The sequence below is a fragment of the Podarcis bocagei genome, assembly GCF_964188305.1.
Source record: "Podarcis bocagei genome assembly, chromosome: 6".
NCBI classification, from domain to species: domain Eukaryota; kingdom Metazoa; phylum Chordata; class Lepidosauria; order Squamata; family Lacertidae; genus Podarcis; species Podarcis bocagei.
In genome coordinates, this window is record NC_138130.1 from 98,565,641 (window position 1) to 98,583,951 (window position 18,311).

Below are 18,311 nucleotides of genomic sequence, written 5' to 3' on the forward strand. Positions count from 1 at the left end.
GTCTTTCAACACAAGACACATCTTACTTTGCAATTGTTCTGCAAAAGGAGCTGTGTTTGGAGAATAAAATAGGCCCATCGTGCAAAAAATAAATAAATCCTGTAGTCGTTTTATACACAGCTCCACCTACTGGTGATGAAGCAGTACGGCACAGAAGCTGCCTTATACCATGATCTTTTGGTTGAAACTTTTGTGTGAACATGTATCTCCTGGCTCTACATGTTCCCACTCAACTGCTTCGATCTGCTGTTGTTTAGTTGTTTAGTCGTGTCCGACTCTTCGTGACCCCATGGACCAGAGCACACCAGGCACTCCTGTCTTCCACTGCCTCCCGCCGTTTGGTCAGACTCATGTTGGTAGCTTCAAAAACACTGTCCAACCATCTCGTCCTCCGTCGTCCCCTTCTCCTTGTGCCCTCCATCTTTCCCAACATCAGGGTCTTTTCCAGGGAGTCTTCTCTTCTCATGAGGTGGCCAAAGTCTTGGAGCCTCAGCTTCAGGATCTGTCCTTCTAGTGAGCGCCCAGGGCTGATTTCCTTCAGAATGGATAGGTTTGATCTTCTTGCAGTCCATGGGACTCTCAAGAATCTCCTCCAGCACCATGATTCAAAAGCATCAATTCTTCAGCGATCAGCCTTCTTTATGGTCCAGCTCTCACTTCCATACATCAGCCTTCTTTATTCTAGCAGTGTTATGGCTTTTTGTTTCTGTTGGTCACAGTTGGTTTGTTATCATTATACTGGTTTCCAGTTTCCCTAGAGGATGGACGCTTATTGCCTTTTCCTTCCCATCAAACCATACTGGAACGTGCTAGGAAAGTGATGTGGGAAAGATGAGAAGAAGGGACCCCTAAATGGCCCAAAGCTCAGTGGGCGACAGCCGGAGAGGTACCAGCCGTGTGAATCAGAAGGTCCCAACATGCTTGAATCACAGCTGGATTCTCGGTAAACCCCAGGGCTTTCCCGGGTTCAAGAGAATTTCACCCCTAAATCTGTTTTTCATTAATAATTAAAAGTATGCTTCACGTCTGATGGAACTAATGGAAGGTCATTAAAAACCCTTTGTATCCAGCCATTTGGGACCTTTCCACACCATGGGTTGCATCCATCAACAGCACTGCATGAGAGCAATAGATGTCTGCTTCAGCAGTGGAGCTTCCCCCACCTCTCCACCACCCGACACACCCCAAAACTCTGCTCCAGAGGGTTGGAGGACCTGCTAGAGCATTTGGAATTTTCAGGGGATCAGAGAGAAAGGGGAAGTTCCATTGTGCAGCAATGGGATGCGGGTGGCGCTGTGGTCTAAACCACTGAGCCTCTTGGGCTTGCCGATCAGAAGGTCGGCGGTTCGAATCCCCGCAACGGGGAGAGCTCCCGTTGCTCTGTCCCAGCTCCTGCCAACCTAGCAGTTCAAAAGCACACCAGTGCAAGTAGATAAATAGGTACCACTGCGGCGGGAACGTAAACAGCATTTCCGTGCACTCTGGCTTCCGTCACGGTGTCCCATTGTGCCAGAAGCGGTTTAGTCCTGCTGGCCACATGACCCGGAAAGCTGTCTGAGGACAAACGCCTGCTCCCTTGGCCTGAAAGGCGAGATGAGCGCCGCGCCCCATAGTTGCCTTTGACTGGACTTAACCATCCAGGGGTCCTTTACCTTTAAATTCTTAAATTTAAATCCCGGCTGATGGGATGACTGAATGAGCTTCCCTTGCTCTTTCTCTTAAAAAAATAATAATTTAAAATTGTGTGTGTGTTTATTAAGATCTGGTGTGGGTGTGTGCACATTGGTTCATTCAAATCTCTGAGGGAGGTCCTCCTGGTGGAGGTGGAGCTATTTTATATTTGCAGTGCCGCAACCCAAGGGATGGCTTTCTTGGTGGTGGCCCCCCCAGTTATAGAACTTCCTCATCTCTGAGATGCAGCTGGCGCCAGTTCCTGAGAGTTTTAAGTGCCACCCAAACACTTAGGCGTTTGCTGGGCATAGTGCCTGTTTGCAATTACCCTTTCGATTTTCTACTTGCTGCAAATCGCATGGTCCATTTATTTGTAATATTTTATTGTCTCTCTGCTATTTTAATGGCTTATGTAACCAGCTCTGGGATTGTCGTTGCAATGAACTGTAAGTAATTGTATCCCATAGTAAACATCTTCATTGTTGCCAAGGCTGCAAATTTCCTTTCACAACACTTGTGTGACCCAAGACAATTATTCACCATTTTACAGGCCACTATGTGAAGCTCAGAGCCGTACGTAAGATCACATCACACAGACCAGTTACTGCTACGATCCCACAGTTGGGGTCTGAGAGGTTAGCGTCTCTACACTGTAAACCCATTTAAGTTTTATACCAGGCTGTTACAACATTTCTCCAAGAATCGTAAAAATTATAATTTGTTGAGGTACTGAGACTTCTCTGACAAATCCCCACCTATCCCTAAATTAGATTGCATTTTCCAAATGTTAATGGAGTTGGAGAGGTGCTTCACAAAGCAGCTTGCTAAACTGCGATGTGAAGCCCCCCTGCCATGTTACTCCTCACTGCAGACGTCTTTAATGGGGGGGGAAAGGTGACTTCCCTCCCTCTGTTAAACAGCTCACCAGGCCTGCTGTTTCGCATGCTCCAGAGCGTGACGACACGTTACATTTCTATTTATATAGGAAGATATCTGTTGTTTAGTTGTTTAGTCGTGTCCAACTCTTTGTGACCCCATGGACCAGAGCACTCCAGGCATTCCTGTCTTCCACTGCCTCCCGCAATTTAGTCAAACTCATGCTGGTAGCTTCGAGAACACTATCCAACCATCTCGTCCTCTGTCGTCCCCTTCTCCTTGTGCCCTCCATCTTTCCCAACATCAGGGTCTTTTCCAGGGAGTCTTCTCTTCTCATGAGGCGGCCAAAGTATTGGAGCCTCAGCTTCAGGATCTGTCCTTCCAGTGAGCACTCAGGGCTGATTTCCTTAAGAATAGATCAGTTTGATCTTCTTGCAGTCCATGGGACTCTCCAGAGTCTCCTCCAGCACCATAATTCAAAAGCATCAATTCTTCGGCGCTCAGCCTTCTTTATGGTCCAGCTCTCACTTCCATACATCACTACTGGGAAAACCATAGCTTTAACTATACGGACCTTTGTCGGCAAGGTGATGTCTCTGCTTTTTAAGATGCTGTCTAGGTTTGTTATTGCTTTCCTCCCCAGAAGCAGGCGTCTTTTAATTTTGTGACTGCTGTCACCATAGGCAGTGCCCAATGTGAATCTCTACCTCACGGCTTCTCTCCCACTTTTCGTTTTAGGAGTGCTAGTTTCTCTCAAGCCACAAGATCCTCGTTCTTCATGAGAAGCGACCCATCTGTCCAGAAGCTGTCTCAGGGGAATGGGCACTGTGTCAACGGGGTGGGCGGGCAAGTCCATGGCTTCTACAGCTTGCCCAAGCCAAGCCGGCACAACTCGGAGCTCAGGGACAGTGCCTACGACCTTCCAAGGAGTTTCGGGTGCTACACGCACACCAAGTCCAGCCTCACGGGTTCCGAAACGGATAGCGAGGAGGTGTACACCTTCAAAACCCCCAACAACACCCTTTGCAAGGACTTTGGGGAGCTGTCCACTGACTCGTACGACGTCCCTGGCACGCCTTTATCGATTTATCAGATTCCAAGGACATTCACGCTGGACAAGAACCACAACACCCTGGGGGTGGCTTCCAACGAAACGCCCGCCACTCCCCCACCTAGGCCACCTAAACCAGGGCAGGCAGAGACACGATGGGGCAGCCCTCAGCAGCGCTTGCTGGACAGCGAAGGCCTAGGCGTGGGCTCAGTTGCTGCTACCATTCCCAGAAGGAATACGCTGCCTGCCATGGAGAACTGCCGGCTGCATCGAGGTGCGTATCAGGGTTCTTTGCACTGGCTGACTATACAGTGGTACCTCGAGTTACATATGCTTCAGGTTACATATGCTTCAGGTTACAGACTCCGCTAACCCAGATATAGTACCTCGGGTTAAGAACTTTGCTTCAGGATGAGAACAGAAATCGCGTGGCAGTAGCAGGAGGCCCCATTAGCTAAAGTGGTGCTTCAGGTGAAGAACAGTTTCAGGTTAAGAGCGGACCTCCGGAACGAATTAAGTACCGTATTTTTTGCTCTATAAGACGCACCAGACCATAAGACGCACCTAGTATTTGGAGGAGGAAAACAAGAAAAAATATATTCTGAATCCCAGAAGCCAGAACAGCAAGAGGGATCGCTGCGCAGCGAAAGCAGCGATCCCTTTTGCTGTTCTGGCTTCTGGGATAGCTGCGCAGCCTGCATTCGCCCCATAAGACACACATTACCCCTTACTTTTTAGGAGGGAAAAAGTGAGTCTTATAGAGCAAAAAATACGGTACTTAACCCGAGGTACCACTGTAGGTGGCTATACTGCTATGACTGCCAGTAGTTCTCCAATTCTTTGGGCAGGAGCTGGGGTGCCTGGGCTGTTAGGGGAGCAGCAGTACCTCTGATGGGGACAGGTCATGCTCCTTCAGGGGTAGCTTGTCCACCTTTGGTCCCCACCTTGCAATCAGCTCCTAGAAGCTGCCAGCATGGGACAGCGGCCACACCCCGGGAAACAGCTTCCACTGACCGGCTAAAGCAGCTGAGGGCAACCAATATGTATCCAACCCTCGGTGAGTGTCAGGGGCTGGACTGAGGAGGAATGGTGGGAACCCCCCCCCCGAAACTTCCCAAGGTCCAGAGGACAGTATTGACTTAGAACAGTGGTTTTCAGAGGGGCGTAGTTCAGAGGGGAAAAGCTGGGAAATACTGGGTGAGGAACAGCAAGAAAAGGAAACTGATGGCCTGGGATTCGGGCTCGGACTCAGAACAAGATGAGTCTCAGTCCGCACCGGATCCTTTGCTCAGGCATCACCTGAACCAAGTCTGGGGCCTGATCCTGAAGAGTCCCAGTCTGCACAGGTTCCCCTGCAACAAACACCAGCTGGGGCCTGAGCCTGCCCTGGCTCCAGATGCGGGGATGACCTCGTTGCCTCCAGCTGGGCCATCACTTACAGCTGCTCCACTACCGGCTTGGTCAGGGGAGGCTGAGGCGGCCCCTGGGTCTAGGAACCCAGAGCTGCAGAGACTGAGGTCTGAGAGAAGGAGAGACCTGAGTACTCGCAGGAGGAGTGCTTGCCTTCGGGCAAAACAGGGAGGTGAGTCGCCAGGGGATCAGGACCGGCCGCTACCCTGACAAAGATAAAAGGCTGCTGGACCCTGTCCCAGGTTTCGGGAGCAACATTGCTGTATGCCAGACCCTGCCTGAGATCCTGTACCTGTCCTTGCCTGGTTTCCTGCCTCGTGTCCTGCCTTGACCCTGTCAGACTGACTCCTAGCGGAACCTCCAGATTCTGGTCCAGTCCTGGACCACGATTCACACGTTGCCCCCGGGCCCAGCACAGAAACACTAGAAGACATCTGGCAGATGAAGTGTCCTTGGACAGCATTCCTGACCCCCTCTTTCGCCTAAGACTTGGAAAGTGATAGAACAGGGCAACCAGCTCAGATTACCCAACGTGGCATAAATTAGTAGGGACAGAGGGTGTGAGCCTTTCCTGGGAACAATGCCATTTCTAGAGAGAGATGTACATTTCTTTTTCTCTCGCTGTGATTATTAAAGAAACTAACTGGTAAGAACGCTCCTTTTGTTTGATTTGCTTATTCACTACCAGGGAGGAAGGGATCCGATTCCCTGAACCCTGAGAGTGAGTTGGGGACTTTCCCTGCGTGCAAAGACAGGCTTAAGCAGATGAGACCAAGAGTGGGTCCCAGGGCCAAGAAGGTGATTTCTGCACATGCTGTAAAGGGAAGTGAGGGGCATTTGGGTCTCATCCACTTGGTATCTTAGCCCATCTAGGAGAGGGAAAACTGTGGTCCTAAAGCTCTACTGCTTTGTGAGACATCTTCGGGAGAAGAAAAGGTTAAGGAGTCAACGCTCCACAAATCCAAAGTGGAGTCTCTAAGATGATTGGATGGTACCTTGTACGCCTCCTTCCAGCAACTCCTGCAGCCAGGCTGGTGTCAGACATCTTGCTCAGCTTTCCTTTGGACCATCTCATCAAGGCTGAGAGCAGGATCTTGTCTTCTGGGCAGCCCAAGACCTCCATACACATTGCCCAGGCTTGCGCCCCAGAGAGGTCACTTGAGTGCTGCAAATGCAGCCGTTTCCCTTCACCCCCGGAGGCGCACTCCATTGTCTCTAGAGACAGGCGGATGCCAACAATACACGGACACGACACTCTTCCATCTCCATCGCTCAGAAATAGAGTTCATGTTCCAGAAGGACCTTGATGTAAAAGAAACAGAGGCGGGACAAATTTCCTCCCAGTTCTGGGGCCCGTCCGGCTCTACCGTTAGACAGTGTGGGGCAAGAAGTGGTGGTGCCATGTTGAAGGAAAGAGCTGTACCTGTTGCATGACCTCCATTATTCAGTTGCCCTGAGGTTGTAGATAATGTACAACTTCATCCAACGCTCATGAAATCTGCACTCTAGGAATTTTGGCTTTTGTTTGTTCTCCGTCTAAAAGGAATTTGGAGAACCCACTAAGTTGCTCCTCTTAATAAACTTTGTTTACTGCTTGTTAACTGTGATTTTGATGTCGCTGATTTCAGCTTCATCTTGTGAAACCTATGAATATCCTCAGCACAGCAGCAGCAGTGCAGTTCAGTCGACAGAGTCTGTGAATGCTGGATTCAACTCATATCTGGTAAGCTATGGGTGCTCAGTTAGCTGGAGTCCTAAGGACTAGCAACTTGAGGTTTTCTATACATACATATATACCCTGAGATCATCTTCTGAGGCCCTCCTTCATGTACACCCTCCTCAAGAGGTTCGGAGGGTGGCAACAGGAGAACGGGGCCTTCTCTGCAGTGGCTCCCCGTCTGCGGAATGCTCTCCTCAGGGAAGTTCACCTGGCACCTTCATTATACACCTTTAGGCACCAGGCAAAAACGTTCCTTTTTAACCAGGCCTTTGGTTGTTCCGATTTATATCCAATGCCCTTTTAAAATGTGTGTGGGTTTTTTGTGGGAGGGGCTATTGGGTTGTTGTTTTTATTTTTATTATTGTGGTTTTATGTCTTGATTTTATTCTTTGCACCACCTTGAGACTCCCAGGTATAGGGCGGTGTATAAATTCAATAAATAAATAATATAAATAATACAAAATCTGGGCTTCTCAGAAAGCAAAAAATTCCAAAGACCTAGACCATGGGTAGGCAAACTAAGGCCCGGAGGTCAGTTCCAGCCCCATCGCCTTCTAAATCCGGCCCACGGACGGTCTGGGAATCAGTGTGTTTTTACATGAGTCAAATGTGTCCTTTTATTTAAAATGCATCTCTGGGTTATTTCTGGTGTTTTTACATGAGTAGAATGTGTGCCTTTATTTAAAATGCATCTCTGGGTTATTTGTGGGGCATAGGAGTTCGCTCATTATTATTTTTTTCGAAATATAATCCGGCCCCCCACAAGTCTGAGGGACAGCGGACTGGCCCCCTGCTGAAAAAGTTTGCTGACCCCGACCTAGAATCTGAATTTTTCCTCTCTGCCGCCTTTCCTCAACAATTCTCCCATCCATGTGTCACCACTTTCTCCCTTTCCCAGCAAAACAAGGCGGCGGTGGCTCGCTCTCACAGCGCGGACTCGGAAGACAACTATGTCCCCATGAACCCAGGCTCTTCGGTCCTGGTCAGCACGGAGAGGTCAAACGACAACTCCCAGCACCTCTACATCCCCATGAGCCCCGGGCCTCACCACCTGGACTTGATGGGCATGTCCTCCTCTACCTTCCCGGTCCACAAAGGTAGCAGCAGTTCTCAGCTGCATAGGAGGATGAGCGAAATCCAGCCCCCGCCCGTCAACCGCAACCTCAAGCCAGACCGCAAAGGTAAGCTCCACTCCCCTCCAAACCGCCCTTGGCAGACAAGATGAAATTATACAATTGAATATAAATATAGACGGGAAACGGCTATGTATTGTGAGTACTTATCTACTTTTAAAAATTTTCACCTATGATCTTTTTATTTTACTTCTTTATTTTCCTTTGTTCTTTTTTCTGATATCTTAACTTTCATTTCACTGCTTTATTGTGAATAGCATTTTATAGAGGTATAAAGGTAAAGGGACCCCTGACCATTAGGTCCAGTCGTGGCCGACTCTGGGGTTGCGGCGCTCATCTCGCTTTATTGGCAGAGGGAGCCGGCATACAGCTTCTGGGTCATGAGGCCAGCATGACTAAGCCGCTTCTGGCGAACCAGAGCAGCGCATGGAAATGCCATTTACCTTCCCGCCGGAGCGGTACCTATTTATCTCCTTGCACTTTGACGTGCTTTCGAACTGCTAGGTTGGCAGGAACAGGGACTAAGCAACGGGAGCTCACCCCGTCGAGGGGATTCAAACCACCGCCTTTCTGATCGGCAAGTCCTAGGCTCTGTGCTTTAACCCACAGCGCCACCCGCATCCCTTTTTATAGAGGTATAAATAACTGTAATTATGAAAAGAGACAAAATATTCTCCAATTTTTCCCCCTTGGTTATATGTATTTTCTTTTTCTTTTGTATTTTCCTTTGTTGTAAATAGGTATGTTTTCTAATTTGTACTTAATAAAAATTAAAAAAGAAAAGAAAAGCAAACCACCCTTGGCCACCCTTGCCTCCAGGGAGCTCAAGGTAGTTTACATGGGTTTTCCCTCCCCATTTCCCCCCCTGCACAACAGGTAGGTGAGGTAGGTGTAGGTGCCCTAGCTTATCCCTCATTTCAGGAGACTGAGAGTTATTTTGGGAGGTTTTTTGCATTCATTTAGTTCAGGGAAGGAAAGGCACCGCTTTCCTGCCCTTTTCTTCTGCGGGCGATTCGATATTTTTGCAATGTGTGTGGCAACTGCTGCAGCTTGAAGCTGTGTTTAGAGGCTAATATCCGCACCACAGGAGGCTGCCAGTCTCTGCCATAAGAACCTAAGAAGAACCTTCTAGATCAGGCCAACAGCTAGTCCAGCATTCTGTTCTCACAGTGGCTGACCAGACGCCTGCCAGATTCCTGTTTTTTCGATCAGTCCTGTCAGATGCAGGTGGTGGTTGCTCATGAGTAACCAGGCAAGACTCCGACCTGTCTTTTACAGGTTTTATTGGTGCAAACTACTGTATTTTTCACTCTATAGGACGCACCGGACCATAGGAGGAGGAGAACGGGGGGGTTCTTGTTCTCCCCCTCTAAAACAACGTGCATTCAAGGTGCATTCACCCAAAGCCTCCGGAGCGCAGCGGGAGTTCCCTCTGCGCTCTGGAGGCTTCAGGCGGCTACCTTGGAAGCCTGGAGAGTGAGAGGGGTCGGTGCGCACTGACCCCTCTTGCTCTCCGGGCTTCAGTGAAGGCAACCCGAAGCCTCTGAAGCATGGCAGGAGTTCCCGCTGGGCTCCGGAGGCTTCAGGTTCCTTTCGACCTGCTCTTTGGGGCTGGCGGGGGGAAGCGCTGCTTTCCCCCACCGCTGCCGCCCAAACTTCTGGGGCTGGCGGTGGGGGGAAGCGCTGCTTTCCTCCACCGCCAGCCTCAAAGATCCCTGAAGCCTTTGGAGTGCAGCAGGACCTCTCGCTGCGCTCCAAAGGCTTCGGGTTCCTTTCGCAGACCCAAAGCCTTTGGAGCGCAGCGCGAGTTCCCGCTGCGCTCCAAAGGCTTGAGGCTTCGGGGACAGCCTTTGTAGCCTCCGCAGGGCACCCCGCTGCCCTGCGGAGGCTTTGCGCAGCCATCCGCAAGCTAGAACAGGGAGACGGAGCGCTGCGCAGCTGTTCTGGCTTTGGGCTTAGCCACGCAGCCTGCATTCGCTCTATAGGACGCATACACATTTCCCCTTACTTTTTGGAGGGGAAAAAGTGCGTCCTATAGAGTGAAAAATATGGTATTTACAGTGCAGAAACTCAAAGTTCATGTCCGTCTTAGTCACTTGCAGAATCCAGGAGTGGCCCCTTCCGGCTTCTGCCCCAACAGAAGAGCTTTGGTACCGCAAGCCTCCATCTCCCTTCCTTACGTTTCACCCCTCTGCGCAGGCTGCGCAGAAGGGACGTGCACCCCTCCTGGCCAGCCTGGCTATGTGAGGCGCTGGGGCTCTCAGCAGTATCCTCAAGCCCCTCCCCCACTTGGCTGGTCCCTCCCCTCTCTCCTTCACTGGAGGTGTGGCTTGTTGGGATACTGCCAGGGAGACAAAGTCCATCATGGCCCCCAAGCCGTCTGCCGGACGATCCATCGATCTCCCGTAGGCACGCAGTATCAGTGATTAGCGGCATGAGTTTCTAGAAAATATCTTGCCACATTCCAGAGCTCATGCACACTCTTATCAGCAGATAATTGACAGCAGAAGTTGCACTCAGGAGAGCATTATTTACAAGCTTTATTCAGCGTTGATCGGAACAAAGAAAGACATGACTGCCTGCGTCAGTGTCTTCGACACAGAGAGAAAAAAACGAAAGCAATAGCAAAACATAAACATCCTGTGAACAGGACATGCGCAGACTCTGACTCACAAAGCCTGCTCCCTTTTAAGGTGGAACGGAAATATCCTAACATGGCTTTCCTCACTGCTGGAGAAGGAGCTGCTCCTCAGGATTTTTGGAGGCACTCTGTATCCCAGCGGCCCCCCTGCCTTCCTCCCCTGTTCCGATGGCAGTCCCCTGACAAGTCCATTCAATCAAGTGTCCGTTAAACGATTGCTCAGGCCTTACTCAGATCTCTTTCCGCTCCAGCAAAGCCGACACCTCTGGACTTGAGGAACAACACCGTTATCGATGAACTTCCCTTCAAGTCGCCGGTCACCAAATCCTGGTCCAGGCCTGGGTGAGTAAAGGACCCTTTGCTCTCTCTTTTTTAAAAAAATTCTCTTTATTAATTGTCAGGGAACTGACATCGGAGGGAGAGGCGAAGGGGAGGCTCCCAGATGATGCTGGTGAAGGACCCAGCAGCAGGGGGAGAAACAGCTCAGTAGAGGGGGAAGCCAATCAGCGCAACACCAGGGATAAAGGGGGACAGACGGGGGAAGCGGAGAGAGGGCTCCAGGACTCTTCACTGGATATCAGTGAGAAGACTCCCGCGCAGTGAGAGGAGGAGGAGACTGGGTGTCAAACTACTTTTATGTTGGAAGAGGTTCAAGAAACGCCCACTGACGGATTCTGCCAGTGACTGAGGCAGCCACAATGAGAAGGGGCTGTGCAGTCAGCAAGGTTTAACAAGGCAAATTAACCGAGAAAGGCACCATCTTACGCACGAGTAACTCATACCTATTACGTTACTTTTCATACACACATATGTACAGAAAATAAATTCTTAACGGGGGAAAAAACAATAATAAGAACATAACTTAATTATAAGAAAACAAAAAAAAAAAACCAAAGGCAAACATGTAAGTTATTGACTTCCCTCCACCTCAGTTTTGGGTTATGTAATACATTTTTCCCCGCAGTTTATCTTTAAAACTTTTGTATGTCGAAGGGTTATATTAAGCCTACTGTGATCTTTGGATTTTTTAAATCTACTTCAATATAGGTTATGAATTTATTCCATTCTTTAATAAACTTTGTTTCTTTCTGGTCTCTAATTTTTTGTGTTAATTTTGCCAATTCTGAATATTCAAATATACTTTGCCAATCTCTTACTGTTGGGATATTGATTGATTTCCAATTTTGGGCGATTAAAATTCTAGCAGCTGTTGTTGCGTACTGGAATAAGGTCTGGTCCTCTTTCTTTGCCACTCATTTCCAGAAGAAAATTTTCAGGTTTTTTAACAAAAGTATATTTAAACATTTTTTTTAGTTCATTATAAATGAGCTCCCAGAAGTTCTTGATTTTTTCACAAGTCCACCACATGTGGTAAAAACTACCTTCCTTGTTTTTACACCTCCAGCACATTTTATCTCCATTCTTATAGATTTTTCCTAATTTTACAGGGGTGATGTACCATCTGTACATCATTTTTTCCATGTTTTCTCTTAAGGCAACACAAGCAGTGAACTTCATATCTTTATTCCAGAGCTTAATCCAACTATCGTATTCCAAATTCGTATTCCTTTGCTCTCAAAGCGACCAGCCTCCTTAAGTGAAGATCTTGCCCATGAAACAGGGCAAGGGCCCTCCATGGGGTCAACAGAGGGTTGAAGAAGGGCTTATTCACACGTCGTTTTCCTCTCTTCTTTCCCCCGGGAAAACTCACAGTTTTAGCACTCAATCGGAACAAACAGCAATTGAGTTCTCCATGGATTGCCGTTGGTTCCGATTTAGCACCAAAGAGCAGGTTTTCCGGGGGAAAGCTGTTGGGGCATGTGCAGAGTCCCCATTCAACATGCCAGCAGATTGTGCAAATAGGGGTGTTATGTACTGAGTTGAATAGGATCCAAAATGCAGCAGTCTGATTGGTCCTAGAACAATAGGATCAAGAATGCAGCAGTCCGATTGGTCCACAGGAGCCACCCAATCCAGCTCCAGGTAGAAGTGAATCCGCAACCTGATTGGCCTACAGGAGAATCCCGGAATTAGCCAATCACGTGGGGCCCATTGTGTAAATAATGTATATAAAGCAGACATTCTGGGGGAACTTCCATTCCTCCTCACCACTATGAGCTGAATAAAGAGCATGAAATCCACTCTCGACTCCGAGTATATTTCAGGGGCGGAAACAGGATATGTATGGCATCTTGCCTAGCCCAACTCATCTTCTCAACTCTCATTACAGCCAGTCCTTCAACTCCAACTTTTCCCAATACTGTCGTCCCATCTCCACCCAGAGCATCACCAGCACAGACTCCGGAGACAGCGAAGAGAATTACGTGGCCATGGTAAGTCCCTGCAGAATCCATCTCTCAGTACAACACGAGTTCTCTCTCCATACTCTGTCTTCCTCCCTTTTCCTTAGCGGTCCCAACCCCAGCTCACATTTTAGCAGAGGGTGAGCAGCAATGGAACCCCTGGTGGCTGCCCTCCATCTTTTGTTGTTGTTCTTTAGTCGTTTAGTCGTGTCCGACTCTTCGTGACCCCATGGACCAGATCACGCCGGGCACTTCTGTCTTCCACTGCCTCCCGCAGTTTGGTCAAACTCATGCTGGTAGCTTCAAGAACACTATCCAACCATCTCGTCCTCTGTCGTCCCCTTCTCCTTGTGCCCTCCATCTTTCCCAACATCAGGGTCTTTTCCAGGGAGTCTTCTCTTCTCATGAGGTGGCCAAAGTATCGGAGCCTCAGCTTCAGGATCTGTCCTTCCAGTGAGCACTCAGGGCTGATTTCCTTAGGAATGGAGAGGTTTGATCTTCTTGCAGTCCATGGGACTCTCAAGAGTCTCCTCCAGCACCATAATTCAAAAGCATCAATTCTTTGGCGATCAGCCTTCTTGATGGTCCAGCTCTCACTTCCATACATCACTACTGGGAAAACCATGAGCAGAAGTCCAAGAACAGACCTTGGCCTCTGATTGTGGTTTCTTTTTCACTTGTTCCTTCTTTATTTGTCTTTTCCAGCAAAACCCTGTCTCTGCCTCGCCCATCCCCAGCGGCACAAGCAGCCCAGCCACGAAAAAGAGCACAGGAAATGTCGATTACCTGGCTCTGGACTTCCAGCCGAGCTCACCTGGCCCTCACAGAAAGGTATAGCTCAAAGACTTTGCATTAATCAGATGGGGTGCAAACAAGGAATGTTCTGTCCCATTCAAGCAGTGCACTTTCTGCTAGCCCTGGTGATTATCTAATATTTATTAGATGGATTTCCCCTAAATTGATTTCTGAACTTTGAATTTTATTGCTATTCATGTTTTTATACTGTATTTTATGCTGCTTTTACGATTAAGTGTTTTAAATTTGTTGTTAGCCGCCCTGAGCCTGGTTTTTGAACCAGGAAGGGCGAGGTATAAATAAAAATTTATTATTATCTTTATTATTATTATTATTATTATTATTATTATTATTATTATTATTATTATTATAGCACCCTCTGAACTATACATGGCTTGTGTATAATCATCATCATCATCATTATTATTATTATTATTATTACCATCATCATCGTTATTTCAATTAGTATACTATGCTATACCTGCAGGTCTCAGGGCGGTTCACAATGTAAAATCACAATATAAAAACACAAAACGCATAATAAAAATAAAATAACAATAGCAACCCAATAATGGCCCCACAACACATTTTAAAAGGGCATTGGATGTCTATCAGCCAAAGGCCTGGTTAAAGAGGAATGTGTACAAGAGACAGAACTGCTGCTCCACCGCGTTTTGCCTCTTGGCACACCCACCACCTGGTATATGGCCCCCAAAAGGTTTTGTATAAGGGAATGTGGCCCCCAGGCTGAAAAGGATTCCCTTCTCTCTCCACCCCCTGCCACCCACTCTGTTTTGGGGTAGATGTGCAACCACGTTCAACTGTTTTGTGCTTCCTTATGGTGGAGCCAGTGCGGTGTAGTGGTTAAGAGCGGTGGACTTGTAATCTGGAGAACCGGGTTCGCTTCCCTGCTCCTCCACATGCAGCTGCTGGGTGACCATGGGCCAGTCACACTTCTCTGAAGTCTCTCAGCCCCACTCACCTCAGAGTGTTTGTTGTGGGGGAGGAAGGGAAAGGAGAATGTTAGCTGCTATGAGACTCCTTAGGGTAGTGATAAAGCGGGATATCAAATCCAAACTCTTCTTCTTCTTCCTTCTTCCCTGTCACCAGCCCTCCACATCCTCGGTTGCCTCAGACGAGAAGGTCGACTATGTACAAGTCGACAAGGAGAAGACGCAAGCTTTGCAAAGCACCATGCAGGAGTGGACAGACGTCCGGCAGTCTTCAGAGCCCAACAAGGCGGTGAAGTAATAGCTGGCGGAGGTACACCAGGATAAAGAGAGAGAGGAAAAAGAGAGAGCCTTCCAGAAGGGCAAAGACTAAATAGTTCTGCCCATCAAGGCGCTGGGCCCACAGGCCGTCGTTCAGCAAGGACTGCTAGCGCCAGGGTCGACTAAGAAAGCAAAGTTCACTTCAGGGGGGAAAACATGGCTGACAACTGCTTGCCAGTGCTAAAGGATGCCAGAGCTCCTGGTGGATAAGTTATCTGCAAAATTCAACATAGCAATACTGGGAATTTTGACGCCCTGCATGCTTTCAGTCATCACCAGACCCGCCTTGTATCCACTGTTTTCTCCTCTTCTTCAAAGTACACCTGCCCCGAGCCAAACTGGTGCCAGTATGGCAGAATGCTGGGCTTCTGCTGGGACCTTTGGGTCTCCCTTTTGCCTCCCTCTTCCGTCTCCTGATCCCTTTACAGAAAAGAAAGTGGCCGGACGTCGGCTCTAATCACGTTTGATTTTTAGGAAAGCCTGTGGAAGCGCTGGTTTTGGTTTACCTTGCAAATTACAGGCATCCTTGTCCTCAGAGCACTTAGGAGAGCTTTCCTTGTGAGGATGGTGGGTGTAAGGAAACAACCACTGCTCGTTGGCATATATCAGTTTCTTGAAAAAGTGTGTTGGTTCCCCTCCGAGATTCCCCTTTGCAAATCTTAATGTCGAATCTTTTCTGAATTCTTGCATATTGTTGAACATTCGCGGAATATTTGATATCTGTATCTGATATCCTGTAATGTTTGAGTTCAGCCTTTGATGTTTGACAAGTGTTTGATAGCTGGTGTGCAGTTGTGCTTAGTAGGTGAGTGAGTTTGATGTCTGGCAGCTCATGAGATGCGTAGTTGAGACCGTCAGACGATTCCTGTCAGGTTGTGCTAAAGGTCTATCCAGTCCGATGTTCCGTTTCCAGGAATAGCCACTGTTCATGTCCGATGCTTGCCAATAAATCTAGCACACTCAAAACTCGTTAGAGCTTTTCGCGTTTTCAAAACGAAAATTCAGACGTTGGTGAAAGGTTGAATATTTACAAATATTCAGCTGTCATGTGTTGGAATTTGCCCATTGCCTTGATGCTTAGTCCGGGTGCAAAACACACTAAAAAAAAGAACCCGTTTCACCAGTTGTAAGCAAAATTGCCCTGTTAGTTTTGAACCCTGTCTCACGGTAATCCTCCAGATTCTTAGTCGTGTCTGGATAATGGCAAAGGTGTATGCACCACTGAATAGCAGCTGAACGTGGGTTGAAGCTCTGTGTCATTGTGGCTACGAGTTAAGTGATGCCCTCGACCCATAGTCTCAACATGTTTTACAAGTTGCTCCTTGTCACATGAGAGCCACAATCACTGGCCAGTTGTCCCTCCAGAAGATCGCATTAGCACAGAGGACTAGAAAAAAAAGGAAGCCATCACAGCAGTGGGTCTGCCAGATGGGATGTCATGGAAAAGATGTCTTTTTGCAACAGGTTTCTGCCACTTTATGGAGAGAATTCTCCTATCTGCATGCTGTAAGAACTTCAACCTCTTCCCCATCTAATGGCATGAAGTCAAGGACCCTGGAAAATGTCAGGGTGGGGGGACATTAAGAAGTCCCTGCCTAAAATTGTCCAGGGTGATCAGACAGAGAAAGGAGTAACATCTTGGCCAAGGCTAATTGATTAAAAGGTGTGGTCCATTTTGTAGGGCCACGAAAACAACCCCACTAACTTGCTTGCTGCACCAGGATGAGCGCAGATTGCTGTAGGAGGAGTAAGGTAAAGGGACCCCTGACCGTTAGGTCCAGTCATGGCCGACTCTGGAGTTGTGGCGCTCATCTCGCTCTATAGGCCGAGGGAGCCGGCGTACAGCTTCCGGGTCATGTGGCCAGCATGACTAAGCCGCTTCTGGCGAACCAGAGCAGTGCACGGAAACGCCATTTACCTTCCAGCCAGAGTGGTACCTATTTATCTACTTGCACTTTGAGGTGCTTTCGAACTGCTAGGTTGGCAGGAGGTAGGAGGAGTAGCAGAGTTAATTTGTAAGGACAGCAGGAGGAGAGTTCAGCTTGAGAATGAAGAGGCCAAGCCCCAAATAGAATAATAGGATCGAGTTAGAAGGGACCCTGAGGATTATCTAGTCCAGGCATAGGCAAACTCTGCCCTCCAGATGTTTTGGGATTACAACTCACATCATCCCTAGCTAACAGGGCCAGTGGTCAGGGATGATGGGAATTGTATTCCCAAAACATCTGGAGGGCAGAGTTTGCCTATGCCTGATCTAGTCTAATTCCCTGCAATGCAGGAATACGCCGCTGTCCCATACAGGGATTGAAGTTGCAACCTTGGCATGATCCGCACCATGCTCTGACCAACTGCTCTAGAATAGTAAGATTCTAGTTCTTTAACCCTTCTAGAATATCCATGTGTTTTTTCATGTAGCTGAGAGATTCCTTTTGGATTTAATATTGGACCATCAGCAGACACCCCTCCCTTCCCCGCAAAAAACAACAACCCCAGCATGATGTGGTAAGTGCATGGAGAGCTCCATATATGAAGCTACCTTATACTGAGTCCATTATTACTGACTCTGACTGGCAGCATCCCTCCAAAGTCTCAGTTAGTAAGAAGAATCTTTTCCTGTTACCTGAATGAAACCTTATCCATCTAACTGGAAATGCTGGAGATGGAACCATCTGCATACAACTCATTGGCTCTACTAATAAATAATAATAATAATATTTTTTTATTTATACCCCGCCCTTCCCAGTTCAGAAAACCGGGCTCAGGGTGGCTAACAACAAATGTAAAACACTTAATTGATGCAACAAAAAACAGCATAAAATACAGTATAAAACGGGAATAAATTCGGAATTCAAAAATCAATTTAGGAGGGAAATCCACCCAATAAACATTAGATGATCGCTAGGGCTAGCTGGCTAAATTAGTCCTATTTGGGCGAGCGAAGAGACCAGGGGAGAATTATCTGTGGGATCCCAGAGCGGGTAATCTTCATAAAAAGGGGAGGGGGAAGGGAAGGAAGAGGAATAAAAGATTAGGCTAAGTTCAATTTGAAAGCGAGGCGGAATAGCTCTTACAGGCCCTGCGGAAGGAAGTTAAATCCTGAAGGGCCCCAGTCTCATGGGACAGAGCATTCCACCAGGTCGGAGCCATCACTGAGAAGGCCCTGGCCCTGGTGGAGGATAATCTGACTTCCTTAGGGCCTGAGACCTCTAAACTATGATTATTCATGGACCTTAAGGTCCTTTATGGGGCAGACCAGGAGAGGCGGTCCTGTAAATACTGCTAAGCTATAGCCTAAAACAGGGTGCCTTGAATGGTGGTCGGGGGTGCCGCAGGCAACACTCGCCTCTGTCCCTCTTTCCTTCCCACCCTCCTTGATGCCCTCTCACGTCTCTACCTCCCAAACAGCTGTTGGTTGCAGCAGCCCTGGCTACAAGATCCAC

At 48.2% G+C, this 18,311-nt stretch overlaps 1 protein-coding gene across 1 annotated transcript in view; it reads left to right on the top strand.

The window, feature by feature from the left end:
- Nucleotides 1-15,837, top strand: part of GAB2 (GRB2 associated binding protein 2) — a 148,110-nt gene extending 132,273 nt beyond the window's left edge. Inside the window, exons 4-10 of the mRNA XM_081197367.1 lie at nucleotides 3,286-3,872; nucleotides 6,637-6,731; nucleotides 7,627-7,909; nucleotides 10,754-10,844; nucleotides 12,733-12,835; nucleotides 13,511-13,636; nucleotides 14,711-15,837. Of these exons, the coding sequence (XP_081053493.1) occupies nucleotides 3,286-3,872; nucleotides 6,637-6,731; nucleotides 7,627-7,909; nucleotides 10,754-10,844; nucleotides 12,733-12,835; nucleotides 13,511-13,636; nucleotides 14,711-14,851 (1,426 nt within the window). The 3' untranslated portion in view covers nucleotides 14,852-15,837. The remainder of the gene's footprint in view (nucleotides 1-3,285; nucleotides 3,873-6,636; nucleotides 6,732-7,626; nucleotides 7,910-10,753; nucleotides 10,845-12,732; nucleotides 12,836-13,510; nucleotides 13,637-14,710) is intronic.
- Nucleotides 15,838-18,311: the final 2,474 nt, after the last annotated feature.